The 13216-nt window shown below is 44.0% G+C and overlaps 1 protein-coding gene across 1 annotated transcript in view; it reads right to left on the bottom strand.

The window, feature by feature from the left end:
- PACS1 (phosphofurin acidic cluster sorting protein 1) overlaps positions 1-13133 on the bottom strand; it is a 131233-nt gene extending 118100 nt beyond the window's left edge. The window contains exon 1 of the mRNA XM_072970339.1: positions 12558-13133. Within this exon, the coding sequence (XP_072826440.1) occupies positions 12558-12907 (350 nt within the window). The 5' untranslated portion in view covers positions 12908-13133. The remainder of the gene's footprint in view (positions 1-12557) is intronic.
- Positions 13134-13216: the final 83 nt, after the last annotated feature.

The following is a 13216-nucleotide window of genomic DNA, read 5'->3' as shown; positions in this document are numbered from 1 at the left end:
ACATGTGCTACAGTTGTTAGCAGCCTCGGCAACAGACCTCCCCCACCAAAAACCATCAGATAGGTAAGGATCACAGAGGCAACACCAGACCAAGCAAGTATGACAGCAGAATCATTAGGGATGTTGAGACTCCACTGCTCCAACAGCTTCACCATGGCCTGCAGCATAAAAAAAATTTAATCTAGATTTTTAACACAATCAGTTGCCAACCTATGGGTTATTCCGTCACCCAGTAAATTCCCAAGGAAATTTATTCCCAATTAATTACAAACAGCAGAAGTAGAAACAAACTTCCTCAAGAGCTCTGAAGAGTTGTTGCACAGATCTCATTCTCATATAATGTCACTTAAGACAAAGAGACGACATGGGAATAACCTGAGGGTGTGACTAAGTACTCTTCAACTTGAAATTCAATTGCTCTTACTTGTTCTATTTACACTTTCATTGCTCTTAAGTTGTATTCTTAGCACTTTTCATTTGGACCTTGCAATAAAGCTGTGTGGTGAGGCTGCACAGGTCCTTACAGCCTAGTTTTACAGTTGAGGAAGCTGAGCTCAGGTTAAGTTCTTGGCCTAAGCCCTCAGAGCTGGTAAGTGGCTCTGTGTACTAGACCCCAGATATTCTTGCTCTAAATCTAGTGCCCGCTCTCCGTGCTTATGTACATATTGACAAATACTCATTTATTCAACAAATAAAAACCATGTGCAAAACATGAAAAAAAAAGATACAACGATGATAATCATTATTAATTTTTTGGTAAAAAACAGAAAATTAACACAAGGAAGTTATATGAAATGTTGAAGTCAACCTTGAATCTTTTCTCCTGTCATATCCCAAATGTAATCCACAAGCTAATCCTTTAGGTTTGAAAATACTATACCCAGAATCTGATGACTTCTCATCTCTACCTCCACCTTCCTGGTCCAAGCCAACATCAGCTCCCAGTATATCACCGTAATACTCCTACCTGGAACCCCTTTCACTCTTGCCCTTCTTTGCAGGCTATTCCATACACAGGGGCCAGTGGTTATTTTAACATGGAAGTTATTATCACGCCTCTTCTGTGGCTCGAAACCCCCAATGGCTTCCCATCTCACTCAAGGTCAAAGCCAGAGTTCTACAATGACCTACAAGATCTGGTCCGCCTTCATTTCTCTGACTTTCTCACCCATTACTCTCCACCCCATTCGCCTGGCTCCAGTCCCCTGGCCTTCTGGACATTCCCTCTTACTGTTCCCTCTACTGGCTCCACACGGTCGCTCATCTTCTCTAGGGTCTTCTAAACCACCTTATTTAAAACTATCACACCTTCTGCCTCATTCATCCTGCTTTCCCACTTTAACTTCCGCATCTGACATACCTTATCATTTGCTCACTCACTTGCTTATTGCTGCCCACTCTGCCCCAGAAGGCCTCCAGGAGAGCTGGATTTTGTCTGTTTTATCAAGTGCTCTCTCCTCAGTGTCTAAAATGGTGACTAGGCATAAGACATATGCCTGACGAGTATCTGACAACTAAATGAAGTTACTATTGGGGAGAGGAAGAGTCGCAGAGACTTATCAAAACCCACAAGGTGAGGTAAAGCCAAGACAGAAACCAGATTCTAGAGCCAAAGCATTTTTGGCACATGGTTTTAAAGAGATTTTTAGCAACTTGCTGACTTTTTTCCTCCAGATACATTATAAGAATAGGAGGAAATACCTGAATGAACATCAAACAAAACAAAGCAAAACAAAACAAAACCCAAACAGAGCCATCTTCCCAAACAATCATTTTCCTATAAAGCGTTCTCTTAAATGGACTCCAATCAGACGACACCTCACCACACGGAGACACAGCATGCATTTATCAGTGAAGCTGCCTGAGAACCAGGCCCTCCTGGAACATAAGTAAACACATCACTGGCCTAAGTCCAAAGCACAGCAAACTAATCTTATGCCAAATCTTGGTTTAGATCATGTCCCATTTCCAACCCAAGGTTTTGTTTCCTCAAGGAGATGGTATTTTCCTTTTTCTCCATGGAGAAAAAAGCCAACCAAAAAGATTAACAGGCAATGTTTAATAACATCATAGCTGTTCCCTCCTATAAGTTCTTTTAAAAAAAGGAAAGATAGAAGGGATTATCTACCAGTAATAAAAACAAGCGATAATCACATTACACACAGTTAATGAACAATTCTCCCCACTAAAGATAAGGACATAAACAGTTTATTGCACATCTTGGTGGCAGAGAGGAAATACAATTAAATCCATTAATAGCCACAAGAGTTTTATGTTCCCAGAGGACCCTGGTTTCCAGAGTTGCTTATTCATCTTCTTCCACAGCAAAAATGGTGTACGACAGAGATGACAGAAAGCTGCAGACAACTTTCCATATATTTTAATTTTGAGGAAACAATTTTATTAAACAATAGACTTAAGGTACATTACACTGGCACATTCTATTGGATATGAGCTGAAAGTGCCAAACAAAAACCTACTTGTAAAGACAATGTAAATGATAACTAATGAAAATCAGGTCTACAAATATTATACCATCATAGTCATAGTTTCACTGACATTACCCAAAGATATTAAGGTAATGATTTCTAGGAACACAGCAGCTCAAACATTTCACAAATATTTTGTTTTTCTTCATAACATATCAACAAGGTAAAAAAAGGTATCCCTACTTTTTAAAAAAATCAGGAGAAAAGTGACTTGCCTAGAGGTAGTCAAAACAAATTTAGCTAAGCACTAGACACAGGGCTTTACCTCCTAATTCATAATAGTCCCACCCAAATGCAAAATGTGGCTTGTATCTCTAACTAACTGTATGTATCTTCAACAGGGTTTTAGACTCCCTAAGTCTTTAGATGATTAAACCCGTACCCTAAGCTCACCAGCAGTCCTACCTCTCTAGGGCACAACCTGGACCAATAGGTGAGCAAAACGTTTCTTTCCCGCCTCTAAAACACCCCAGCTGTGAATCTCATGCTCTGAGATTATACTGTTTATCACTCTCAGCCTCATATTCAGAGCGTATTCATTCTTAACACATATGATGATCTGGTTCTTCAGCTCCTGGTATATTAGAAGCAACAAAGCAGACAGAAGACACACTGATAGCAATAGGGAGAAACAACGACAAAAACAAAATGAAAAAAGCAAATACAAGGGTTTTAAAATACTTACACACCATGTACCAGTCTACACTCCTCATTTCCAGCCCTGTTGGTCGCTATGAGGGTCCCATTCATCATGACGGTCCACACTGGACAATAAGTTAATCTGTGTTTTATATATTCTCAAGGAAGACCCAGAAACATGTAAATATACTGGCAGATTTCCAACCAAAATGGGAAAATAAAGACCTGGTGCTTGGTGCTTAAAGGAGGAAATTAACATGTATACAAATGTTTCAAGATAGGCCTTAAATATATTATCAGGTTTCCCCTGTAAAAGCAGAGTACAGTTTTTCTATAAAAAAGGGAAGCTTAAGGAGAACAGGGAAAAAGATCAACTCCATTTAGATCCTCATTTTCCTAGGAGTTGTTCAGCTTTTTACTGGTGATAAACGGCGAGCTGTAAACCGGTTTAGTTGCCCTTCTGGCTGCCAAAGCAGAGCTAAAGAAGTCAGCAGGTAGAATAGGGAAGCTGTCAAGTCAAGTTGGCTCAAAACAAAGCTGCGGTTTGCAGGCGGGGCCTGAACCCATCTCTTCCGTTCATATTAGCTGGCAGGATGTAGAAACAGGATCCCGACCCAGCCACTGCTTCGGAGAACCAGAACAGTTTGCTTTGACTTTCTAGTCTATTAAGCTTGGGATTTGGCAGGATCTATGTCTAAAGTGAACCCAAGACCTTGTAATGGCCCCACTGAGGAAATCAGAATATAAACAAGGTTGCCCTGATTCTAGAAAGAAAGTAGTTTTTGGATGCGTGTCAGGGAGAGACAGAGAAGCTGGACTGGTAATAAAGACAGCAAGGATAATACATAACAGCTAATATTTTTGTTTGTTTGGGAGGGATAATTAGGTTTGTTTGTTTGTTTATTTAATGGAGGCACTAGGGATTGAACCCAGGACCTTGTGCATGCTAGGCATACACTCAACCGCTGAGCTATACTCTCCACCACAGCTAATATTTTTCAAGTGTTTTCCACATGCCACATAAGCATTTAAATTGTATTACTCTCATTTAATCCTCATAATAAATTAATGGTAGGGGCAATTATTATGCCCATTTTACAGATGAGAAAAATGAAGCATTACAGAGGTTAAGTAATTTGCCTAAATCACTCAAACAGTAAACAACAGAGTCAGGGTGAAAATCCTGTGAGGGAATTACAGCTCAGTGGTAGAGAGTGTGCTTAGCATACAAGAGGTCCTGGGTTCAATCCCCAGTACTTCCATTAAAAAAAGAAAATCCTGGCTACCTGGCTCCAGAACTGATACCTACAGCCACTATGCTCTCACTGTCTGTAATTTGGTAACAGATCAGTATTCTGTACTTCCAACATTACAAAGTATAAAGCATTAACTATGAGAACCTAACAGAGCTCAGGGACATCAAGTTTAAACAGAGAAATAGCTCATGAGTCATGAGACAAATCCCAGCTCCACCTACCTCTAGACTGGGTACACCTGCAAAAATGCCTTCACCACACTGGGCCTCAACTTCCCTTCCTGAGAAATTGATGATTAACGGGGGGGCAGCAACGTTCCGTCATCAGGTTCACTCCACCCAGGCATCAACTCCAACAGCGCCTCGGCAGGGGCCTTCTCCAACTACACTATCCAACACTCTCAAGTCCCCATGAGGAACTTTGCATCATGGCACTACTCGCTACCTGGTCATTCATTACAGAGCTCACTATGTGTTTATCACCTGTCTCCCTCCACCAGAATGTTCACTCTAGGAGAGAATAGACTCTGTCAACCTCTTTACTGCTAGTTCCCCAGCACCTGGAGCAGTACTTGGGACATATAAATACTCAATAAATATTTGTTGAATGAAAGAATTGTATATAACAGATTTTCATTCAATAAAAATTACAAATAAATAGGCACTGCTCATTTGCCCAATGTTATTCATTGAGTGTCTATAAAATAACTATGGAAATGAACAGGATTATTCCAGATGATGATAACTGGTTGTGAAGAAGATTTATAAACTCCCAGGGTGGAATGGGCAGGCGAGGGCAGCTTTTCAAGGTTAACAGGTCCACTGAGACCTAAAGGATCCCTGGGAGCCAGCCACTCGATGATCCGGGGACAGAGCATCCCAGGTAGAGGGAACAGCAAGTGTCAGAGCCCGAAGGCAGGTGACCATGCCTGGGCCCAGCTTACCCAGGGCCAGGTGAGCATGAGGAGGGTGGTAAGAGGAGGCGGAATCCACAGGAAGGACCACACCGTGAAGTATCCCCTAAGTCATAAAAAGGCATTTACTCTAAGTATGATGAAAAGCTATTTGACAATATCTCTTATCTTCACCCAGCAGAACATACATTTTATGAGATGAAGGATTTTGTTTGTGGCACATACCAGCTGGTCTATAAGCATCTGCTAAATGAATGAATTGGGAAGGTTATGAAGAGAGGAGTGACATAATCTGGTTTTCACTTTTTAAACATCACTCTGAACGGCTACTAGCGATCACATACTAAGAGGAGACCAGAGTCGCAGAGGATGGACAGAATTACAAACAACAGAGTGTGGTGCATTGTTAAGGCACCGAGAAACAGAGACCTGGGAGGAAAAAGCTACCATCTAACCCCTGAAGCCATTTGGTGTTTTTAAACAAGAGACAGGAAAAGGTCAGTGAAGAGGGATCAAATAAATGACAACTGATGTCCTAGGCCTTTTGTGTTTTTCTGAACTATTAAAAAAAAAAAACTACTACAAAGAATCTCTGTCTCACTTAGAGAAAGAGGAACAAAAGGAAGCTCAAAGACAGACAGACAGACAGACACACACACACACAGAGACACACACTGTTTTGGAGAACAACTATAAAGAAAAATCACCTTCCTATATCTAAGCACAATAACCAGGGACAACTAATATTCCACTCACTACATCCAAAATGTTACCTGGAGGAACTCTTGCTCAGAATATGGTTTTGAGAGGCAGACTGCCACTTGGAGGAGTGACGCAGTCTACAAAGAGAGAAGCAGGTACTGTAATAGGAACCAAGTTTTAAAACATCACTCCTTTCATTTCCACCTCTATCTGGATCAGATCATTAAAAAAGCATACAGGGTGAACCACTCACAGTGTAATTTCTAAGATGCACATCACAGTTCCAAAAAAACTTTTTGCCAAAATAATCTCTGGCTATTACCAAGTGTCTTTGCTGGCAGAACTGAAAGCACTGATGGTGCTGAATGCACGAATGAAACACAGGTCTATTCCGGAGCCATGCGTCGAGGATCATCACTCCCAAAGAGAAAAGACGAAGAATAGTTCTCAGGGCCAGAAAAATAGGTGAAGCCAGAACTAAACTGAGATATTCTGATCTTTAATGTATCTTAAAAACCTTACAGGGGGAGGGTAGAGCTCAGTGGTAGAGTGTCTGCCTAGCATGCGCGAGTCCCTGGGTTCAATCCCCATCACGTCCATTAAATCAACCAACCAACCAATCAATCTAATTACCTCCTCCCCTAAAAAAATAAATCTTTACAGTCTGAAAGAATTTACATGAACATCACATAAACAAATAATGTGCCATCATCAGTGTCACCTCGCCATTCACACACCGTGAGGAGAGCAGTGGTCTAGAGCATTTGCCAGTCACAGCTGTTGATATCAATGAAGACGAACAAGCAACTCTAGAACCAGGAAAGGAAGGTATGGAGTGGAGAGAAACTTCACTTCCCCGTGTCTTCACCTCTCCAACACGTACTTTTTTTTTATAGCTTTATCGTGATACAAAATTTGTAAGATTCACTTCTTTGAGGTATGTATACAACTAGGTAGAGTCATATGTATCTTCAAATACCTATTTTTAAAACAACACTTACTAGTCTTTTCTGTAATACATCTTTATTATAGACAGTTTGGAAATCACCGAAAAAATACAAGGACAAAAATTAGTATCACACTTAATCTGACCATCTAAAAACCATTCTGGAGTTAATGCCTCCAGACAGTTTTTCTCAGTAGATATTGACTGAGATGTAAAATTGTGAGAAGCAAATGGCAGGGAGGCACCAGGAAGCAAATTCCCTGCAGGAGGAAGCGAGCAGACTAGAAGGTAGCAACGTTGAAAGGGCAAAAACTAAAAAAAGAAAACTAATGGGCCCTTGGAATAGCAAAGGAAAGGGACATTTTTAAATAATCCAGAAGAGGACAAAAGTACAAATAAAGAGAAACCATAAATATTAATACTAGAAATGCCATACTTAGGCAATTTCCTCTCTAAAACAGTGTTATCTAATAGACTTTTCTGTGGTCCTCAAAATGTTCTAGATCTGCCCTGTCCAGTATGGAAGCCACCAGCCACAAGTGACCGGTGTGACATGAAATGTGGCCGGTGCAACTGAGGAAGAGAATTTTATATTTTATTCACTTCTAATTAATTTTAATTTAAATAGCCACATGTGGCTAGTGGCTCTACTGTATTAGACAGCTCAGCTTTAAGGATAAAATACCTTATGATCTTAAGACATAATTGAATATCAAATGGAATGTTTTAAGTAATTGTTTTCTAGAAGTCATATAAGCTAAGTGATGGTATGTCATCACTTACTGGCCTTCTCTACTGCGCCACCTGAGGTGGAGGCCAGGTACAGGTCTGCTAAGTGGCTCCCTGAGCTGTGACTACAGCTGTAATAAGGTAAAAGGGAACGCAGGCCCAGCGGGCTTTCTAACCCGACGACTGCCCCGTGAGTGGCAGGGAGAGGGGACACTCTAGAGCTGGTGCCAAGGCACACACCTTGGTTCTCTAAAACCCTCAGAAGCTATGCTGGTTATTCCTCTAACTAGGCCAAGGCAAGGGAGGATTCCGCCAGAGCTTTCCAATCTAGAACCAAACCACCTTGCTCAATTCCAGCCCAATGCATTCTGAAAGACATTTTAAGACCAACTTCAAACTCTGTCTTTTCTCCAGAGCCCTTAATACCACTCCAAACTCACACTGGAAAAAGATCAACTCTTGCAATCATTCTCCCAGCTTCCCTGGATTCCCAGAGTCCTCCCAGAATGTGACGTCACAGATCCAAGCCCAGCCAACTCCAAATTTCAGAGGACCAGCTGAGCCTTCTCGTCCAGGCCCAAACAGGACAAGCCTCCTGGGGTGAAGTAGTGAAAAGACACAGCCCAAACACTCTCTGACTCGCGCCTCCCTCACGCACACAGAGACAGCCCCAACAGGAATAAATAACAGTGGCAGCTTATTGGCTAAAAAACTGGAAATCTAGTTTGAAAAGAAATCACATAACCACTAATGTGTCCAAAAGATCTGTAAATCAATACATGTAAAACGGGCTCTGTGAAAGTCATTCTCTTTCTGACTTAAGGAATCTGAGCTTCCACAGAGACAGTGGATAATATTACCCCGATAGAGAGGATATTCTGTTACAACACTCACAATGTGAAATTCAAATCTTCTAAGGTACAAATATGCTGTTAAGACTTTGAACGCTGGGGAAATAATAGACATTTCACCAGGTCTCCTTTATTTGATCAATTACATTGACTTCCTATCTATCATTTAAGAAGTAACTTTCTCCTGTGGATCTACAGGTCCTACTTTAATATTGATTTCACCCACACCTTGGAATGCATAGTAAGTAAAACTATTCCCAATCAATGGATGAAACGGCTAAGGTGTGGGAGAGTTTGCCCTGGTTCCTGGTTCATAGGAAGAACACAGAGCAATATATCCTGGCTTGTCTAGGGCTTTCAGGGTTTGAGGGCAACTGGCCCCAAGTGCCTTCAAGAAAGGAACACTTCTATGGTGAGCCAGTCATACCAACTTGGCTATGGCCACCTCCTTTTTTTTTTTAATGTGGTCTAAGGAGAGATGTGACTGATAACCACTGAACTCCTTCCCTAAGAACTCGCACAGTACACACATGCAAATGCGCTTTGTGCTCATTTGTACTCAAATGTGATACAGTCTGTGAGGGATACAGCAGAGCATATTTTGTCTCCTTAGAGTCAGTTTTACACCACTGAGGAAATTCTGTACACTTATGAAATTTAATAATTTTTCTGTCTCTCCTACTTAAGCAACTCAAAAAGAGAAAAAGACACCAAGGGAAACGTCATTATAAAATACCAAAGAGAAGGGATTGCTGAGACTCTGAAGCTCTTCCTTTAACATCAAGCATCTTGCCACCTGGTGCCTGTGATGGGGCTACTGTCCTGGCCCTGGACTGCAGACGAGGACACACTACCTGGTACGGAGGGAAAATAGTGCCAGCTTCTAATGCTGTGAATTTTACAAAGGAACCATAACAGACCTACCTGCCGGTAACAGAATCTCAGAAGCCGACTGTATTTCACAGTGATTACCTCTGGGGAGTGAGAACAGACGTAGGACAGGAGCTTTCCTTTACAATTTCCATCTGTCTGTACTGCTTGAATTTCTAATCATGGACATGTATTGATCTTTTTATTTTTAAGAAAATGATGGGAAAAAACAGCAATGAATAGAGCAATTTAATTATTTTAGAGCCAACCATGGGTATGCTCTTCATAAAACGTTAAAAAAAAATACTGTGGATTCTGAGAGAACTTAGTAGCTGTTAAGTAAGAGCAGAGTACATACCTGAGAAACAACAAGGTTACTGAAACATCTAACAAAGGAAAAAGATGTTTTTTCCCAAAAGCAAGGAACATGACCTTCCTAACACTCCACTTTTCAGCTCTCTTTTCTGCACTACTTCGAGGATGACTGTTTCCCCAGACTGAATCCCACGACATTTTATACATGTCTAACCTTAGATCATGATTACATTCCTTAGGTGCGTATACCTCAGACGTCTGTGTCTCACTTCAGTTACACAAGACAAGAATGCTAATCCTGGGTGACGTTCAGAGTGCTGTCTACAGAGTGCACACTGCCCATCTATTCTAAACAATGCCAACGAGTATTCCCAGGAGACCTCAAATTAACTGGATGACTCTAATAATCAGAAGGGCCAATAGCAGGCCATTTTCTCTCCACAGGGTGTTATTTTCCATCCTGCAGCTAAAACAGCATGCTCCACGGAGCACAAGTGTTACACAAGGAGCTGGGAGGCACAAGGGTGATGGCTGAAAAACAAAGTTGGAGTAGGACAGCTGACAAGCCCAAGGACTGGCTAGTAGACATGACGTGACCGCATGCTCCCTACAGATGAAAACGACAGGCCAGCCTAAGCCTCTCACAAGTTAACATAGTAACTACTGATTTGATCAGGATGCTTGGCTCAATCAGTGATTTTCTTTACCCAACTCTGTTGCACAGCAGCTTCCTGCCAGTGGGCTCACGCCTTTTCAAGCTAACAAGCAAGAGAAGGCAGCTGTCCAAATGTCACCAGTCAAACATAGGGATAGATGTGAAGGAAGAACAGGCAAGCATGGACTACTCACACTGGCCCCACGTAGGAAGGGACACAGTGCCTTTGTGTCTGACAGAAGTCGATCAGAACAGTTCAGCTATAGGTGGGCCCATACAGAAAGAAAAGGCGAGGCCTGCTCAGGACCAGGAGAGGAACACCACCAGGTACTAAATTCCCGCTTGAGTTTGGTGTTGTGTTAGGGTGCTGGCGAAACCAAACTAAACTAATGTCGCTCTGATTACCCTAAAGAAAGGACAGAGAAAAAAGAAAGTATCAATCAGTGGAGTGAATGTTCAAACACAAAGGACACTAAGTGGGGGGTGGCTGATGGAAAACAATCTGGCATTATCTAAAAAAGTTCCAGATGGACAGCCTTCGAACAGCAATTCCACCCTTACATGTAAAGACATCCTAAAGAAACTTTAGCAAGGAGCACCAGGAGTTCTGGACAAAAAAATGCACAGCATTACAGTTGGTGTTAACAAACAGGAAACAACCCAAATGTTCATCGAACGGAGAATTATGATACATTCGTACAATGAAATTCTACCCATCAGTGAAGATATTTTAACTAGAGCTACCACATAACATTGATGAGTCTCACAAACTTGATGCTGAGTTAAAGAAAAAAAACACTAAAATAGGCCACAGAACACATACAGTATGATAACATTTATGTAAACTTCCAAAAACATTCAAAACTAAAAAACATTGATTAAAGATGCACATATGCAGTAAAATCAATTTTAAAAGATAGGGAATGATAAACATACAATTCAGAATGTTTACCTTTGTTAGGGGAAGGGGATGTGGTCAGGAAGAGGCACCCTGAGGACTTCAACATAATTGGTAATGCCCTTTCTTAAGCTGAGTCAAGTACAGAGATGTACTTCTTGTCATTTTAAAAATTTTAATATCCTCTCTAGGACATATATACATTTGTATGCATGAAATGATTCAAATAAAAGGGGAGTGGGCAAAAAAATTAAGAACTGAAAATGGGACCAGACAAAGCTCCTTAACCCCCACTTACACATCCATTTGCCCAAGGCAGGGCTAAAAGAGTAAAAAGGGAGCCCCAGACTCCAAGACAAGGGAAGTAACTTAGTTTAGAGGTGACAAAAAAGACCATCACCAGGTTCTTTTCTGGGTTTCCTAGGCGGAACCAGCTTCACAGTATCTACTCAAGGGGTAAACTGTAAAACATTGCACACTGTCCCCAAAGAGTTGGAAGGAGACTGCCTTGCCAATACAGAAACAGAAAATATCCCAAACTCGGGCACATTTTACCAATGCAAGGAAAGTCCCTGGATGGTTCCAACAGAGGAACGGACTGAATTTAGGATCAAGGCAGTTATTTTATGTGCCCTGCAGGGCTAGGAGAGTTTGTGACCAGTTACTCGGGGGTAGGGAGGGGATAAAAAATACATCTGAAGACACACTAAGTAGGACTTTTACAAGACCACAGAGGCCAGGACAGAATGCGTGAAATTTGAAAAACAAATGATCATGTGCCTTGAAGACAAACTAGAAGCCCCAAGGGTTACTATATGGGCTTTACCTGGCAGAAGGTGACTACCGAATTTGGCACATACTGAGTATATTGGGAAATAATAATATCTAAAGAGATCTATACCACATCTTGTAACATATGTACAGCCCACAGGCACTGGCGGGGCAGGGAAGAGTCTGTGACTTCCACGGGGAAACTGACTGTCGGGAAGGCCAGATTCGGTCAGAACAACGAGAGAAGGCCCAGGGCTAAGAGCTCAGAAGGGACCGCTTATGGAGGAGAAGAGGGTGGTCCCGGGCCCAGACAGAGGTGGGGATGCCACGAGAGGGCGGGGTCCCCTCAGGAGGAGTCCCAGGAGGCCGGGCAGGAGCCAGGCCGGGCAGCGAAGCAGCCGAGGGGAATCTAGGGTCGGGGCGCTCCCCTGGGCGATGGGACCGAGAGGAATGGGAAGGCGGGGGCCTGTGAGAGACCCGGCTGGGCGGCCCCCGAGGACCCGTTCCCCCGCCGGCCGCTCACCTGGGCACGCAGCTGGACGAGCTCCGGTCCACCTCCCAGGTGGCATACAGGTTCATCTGCACGGGGGCGGGGGTGCGGCCTGGCCCCGGGCCGCCGGGAGGCGCGGAGCCCGAGGCCACCGCGACGGCCATGGAGGTGGAGGTGGACGAGGACGAGGAGGAGGCGGCCGCCGCTGAGGTGGACGAGGACGACGAGGTGGCCTGGACCAGCTTGGGGGGCGTCGGCTGCTGCGGCGGCGGCTGCTGCTGCGGCGGCGGCTGCGGCGGGGACTGGGCGACCCCAGAGCCCCGCTGGCCGCTGCCTCCCCCGGCGCCTCCGGGACCACCGCCCGCCGCTCCGCGTTCCGCCATGGCCCGGCTGGAGGTGGAGGGGGGCAGGGGTTTCCGAGATCAAGGCGACGCCGAGAGGGCGCCCAGGGTTCTCCTGCGGCGGCGGCGGCGGCGGGGGCTCCACTCGTCGGCTCAGCCCGCCCGCCGGAGCGCGCGAGCAAGAGGCTGCACGCACGCGCGGAGCCTCGCGGCGCGCGGTCCTCGCGCTCGCCCGCGGCTGCCTGTTGCGGCTCGCGCCGCCGAGACACTTGGTGGGCGTGTCCGGGGAGGGGGCGGGGAGCCCTGGGCTGCGCCGGCCCCACCCAGCGTCCAGGGGCGGGGCCGCTCTCG

This window comes from Vicugna pacos, chromosome 10 (genome assembly GCF_048564905.1).
Source record: "Vicugna pacos chromosome 10, VicPac4, whole genome shotgun sequence".
NCBI lineage: Eukaryota > Metazoa > Chordata > Mammalia > Artiodactyla > Camelidae > Vicugna > Vicugna pacos.
Note: the sequence above shows the minus strand (reverse complement) of the source record. Positions and strands in the feature narration are given on the sequence as shown.